Raw genomic sequence first — 3,637 nt, 5'->3', positions numbered from 1 at the left:
ATGAGACAGAAAAAATAATCCGTAAGGTCTGGTTCACCTCTTTGATCTGAAAAGCTTGAGAGAGACCTATGTTATACGACCAAACCCTAACTAGTAATTGCCTCTGTTGGGTTTGACGTCAGTTGATGACTAGACTTTGAACCTGAGAGAGAGTTTAAAAGAAAGGTAGCTGGAGGCAAATCATTTCCTTCCTGGATTACCTAGCGAGAACATCCAAAATGAAAGCCTTCGCTCACCTTGCTCTTCTTGCCCTCCTTTTTCCAGCCTTAGGTAAGGAACCCTTAAAATTTTTTCATTCCTTTAATCCTGTTTGTTGTCTCTGAGATAGAATCAGCAGGCTTAAGCTACTAATTCCCACTGCCCCATTAGGTGGACTGTGTTGTGGATGAAGTTTCCTAGGGGCTCAAAGGCACAAGACATTTCAGTCTGTGACGAAGGCAGATAGAACAGTAGTGAAAAGAAATTTCTGAACTAGGATTTGGGGTTCAGAGAGCCTGAGATTTGCCCTTGAAAGTCCTGAGGCCGAGTAGTTCCAAGAGCTCAGTGTCCTAGAATCTCCTTCTGTTTAACCCCCAAATGTCATTTGGGTCCTAATGCAGAGCATGGACCTGGTTTAATCCCTGAATGTGGCATCAAGAGTTTTCTGCCCCTTATCCTTGGGAATTAGCGTTTACCTCTGGGCAAATCCCTTAATCCTCTGAGTATTGGTGGCACTTCTGTCAAATGTTGATGCTCATATCTGTTCCACAGACACAGTTGGGCACAGGTAAGCCCTTGATAAGTGAGGGTAGCAGCAGTCAAAATGGCCAGAGCTGGTCAACTGTTCTCTTGTTCCTGGAAGGACACTTGCCTATGACTGACTGGTTAAACCAAGCCCTATTCAAGGTGAAGAGCCAGATTCTACCATCCAGGGGTGTCCAGACCCAAGGGGAAATCTGATAGCATCTTCAGCAGTTTTCTATATCCAAAGGTTTAGGAATAGCTTCCTTACTAAAACTTTTCTTTTAATTATTTCTTTTAAACTGACCATCATTCTCAGAGCTCTTGGAGACAGTTAAGGGTTCTAGAAAAGTGATTATGGGATCACTAAGACTTTACTACTTCATGTGTCCAGGGGTTCCTAAGAGTGGAAAAAAGATGACTTTGATGATTACCATAGCCTTTAGGGCAAAGATCATCTCTGTTCATCTTACTCTTTAAAAAGTTCCTGTGTTTAGAATTAAGAATTGGGTACACATCACTAGAAAACATCTTGAAAGAAGTTTGATACATTAAATACCTTAATGGGGGTATTTTTTATCATTGTTTAAACATACCCCCTTCTCTACCATCCCTCAACTAGTATGTCCTGTAATGGAAAATTAGGGTAATTGCCATGAACTGTAAGGACAAAAAGGAAGCCACTTACAGGTGGTAAACAGTGTCCCCTGGTGGCATTTTCAATTGTCCTCACTGAGAACTACTCTGAGGAATATTAAACTCAGATTGATAGTTCTGCAACTACAGACATAAATGCTATTACATCTCATAATAATATATGTTGATATTAATGTATAATTATATTTCAAATTGTAGTAATATAATTAATAGCAATTAATGTAATAAATGATATTTACTTCATATTTTTCTAACCAGCTGAGCTAACAGGCCAACTGCCGTCATCGTACTTTTCAGTATCTTTTTTTTTTTATTGCCATGATGCCCAGCTTGTAGGATCTCAGTTCCATGATACGGAATGGAACCCAGGCCACGGCAGTGAAAGCCCGGTATCCTAACCACTAGGCAACCCACCAGAGAACTCCCCAGTAACATTTTTCCAGTTTTGTCTGTTCAATTTTTAATTTCATTTATGTCGGGTTTTTTTAGAAATAGTCATGTATTTTTATTTTTAATATAGTCCACTGCATTTATTTTTCAGGAAAAAATGGATTAGGTACTAATTAGTATTAAATAATAGCAACTGCCATTATATGTTCAGTGTTTTGTTTTCTGAAACTTGATATCTTTATTCTTCCAGCCATGAGCCAAGACAATACAACCTCAAGTGTCTCTTTAACCACAAATATTACAGCTACTACCATCACAATTATACCTATTTCTAACACATCTACCATCACAAGTCCAACTACCACAGATACTACAACCTCTACTGTCACAAACACATCGACTACCACAGATACTACAGCCTCTACTGTCACAAACACATCGACTACCACAGATACTACAACCTCTACTGTCACAAACACATCGACTACCACAGATACTACAACCTCTACGGTCACAAACACATCGACTACCACAGATACTACAGCCTCTACGGTCACAAACACATCGACTACCACAGATACTACAGCCTCTACTGTCACAAATACATCGACTACCACAGATACTACAGCCTCTACTGTCACAAATACATCGACTACCACAGATACTACAGCCTCTACTGTCACAAATACATCGACTACCACAGATACTACAGCCTCTACTGTCACAAATACATCGACTACCACAGATACTACAGCCTCTACTGTCACAAATACATCGACTACCACAGATACTACAGCCTCTACTGTCACAAATACATCGACTACCACAGATACTACAGCCTCTACTGTCACAAACACATCTGCTACCACAGAGAGTACAACTCCTAACACTGCTACGAGTACACCTACTCCCGCAGGTGGTATAGTTCCTGCTCCCTCCTCGAATACGTCTACTTCTACCATACATACTCCAGGTAAGAGCAAGTCCCTCAAATCTCCTCCCTAAGGAGTCACAGTATTGTGAAGGATGGTAAGTATGTGCGTTCTGCCAGAGAAGGGAAGTGTGTATAAAGAAACCCAAGGTGTCCTTGGATATAAAACCCTGGAATTAAAAAGTCTGGGTCGCACAGGCTAATAGTGATGGCAGAGATGCTAAAATATTACCTGCAGTTCCATTCTATTCTTTCTTCAAGCTACTTGCCAGATGTGGAAAAGTTTTTAAACTTGGACTTTGTTAAAGCTACTTTTGCAGCTTCCCTCTCCCTAGGAGATTTTTAGAAATAGTCTCTTTTCTCTGAGGTCAGGTGCTAATAAGCACTGATGAGATCTCTAGCCCCACTACTAGATCCTCGGTCTACTGAAGAAAGGAGCCAATTCTACCCTGATTCTTCATCAAATGTTATTGAAAACATGTGACATTACCAGAGTCATGATCCAAAGGACAGATGTTTAGGGATACTGTCTAAGAGATGAAGGTTGACCTCCAGCCTAAGTTATTGAGACAGGAAACACTTGCTTCTTTTCCCAAAGTTTGGTATAGAATAGAGGTCAATAATGGAGAAGGAAATGGCAACCCACTCCAGTGTTCTTGCCTGGAGAATCCCAGGGATGGGGGAGCCTGGTGGGCTGCCGTCTCTGGGGTCGCACAGAGTCAGACATGACTGAAGCGACTTAGCATCGGAGGTCAGTAAACTTTATCAGTGAAGGCAAACTAATAAAAATTTTAGGTTTTGTGGGCCATAATAAGATCTGTTAAACAACTATCCCACTCAGCCATATTAACATCAAAGTAGCCATGGACAGTGTACACATGAATGTGCTGATTGTGTACTGATAAAACTTAGTTTACAAAAACAGAGGAGGACTGGCAA

The 3,637-nt window shown here is 40.7% G+C and overlaps 1 protein-coding gene across 1 annotated transcript in view; it reads left to right on the top strand.

Annotated features, from left to right (window-relative positions):
* Positions 1–206: 206 nt before the first annotated feature.
* The window catches only part of MUC13 (mucin 13, cell surface associated), a 28,120-nt gene continuing 24,689 nt past the window's right edge, over positions 207–3,637 (top strand). Inside the window, exons 1-2 of the mRNA XM_010834411.1 lie at positions 207–270; positions 2,018–2,740. Of these exons, the coding sequence (XP_010832713.1) occupies positions 219–270; positions 2,018–2,740 (775 nt within the window). The 5' untranslated portion in view covers positions 207–218. The remainder of the gene's footprint in view (positions 271–2,017; positions 2,741–3,637) is intronic.

The sequence above is a fragment of the Bison bison genome, unplaced genomic scaffold, assembly GCF_000754665.1.
Source record: "Bison bison bison isolate TAMUID 2011002044 unplaced genomic scaffold, Bison_UMD1.0 scf7180017864032, whole genome shotgun sequence".
In the NCBI taxonomy this organism is placed as follows: domain Eukaryota; kingdom Metazoa; phylum Chordata; class Mammalia; order Artiodactyla; family Bovidae; genus Bison; species Bison bison.
This window is presented reverse-complemented; position numbering and strand designations above follow the sequence as displayed.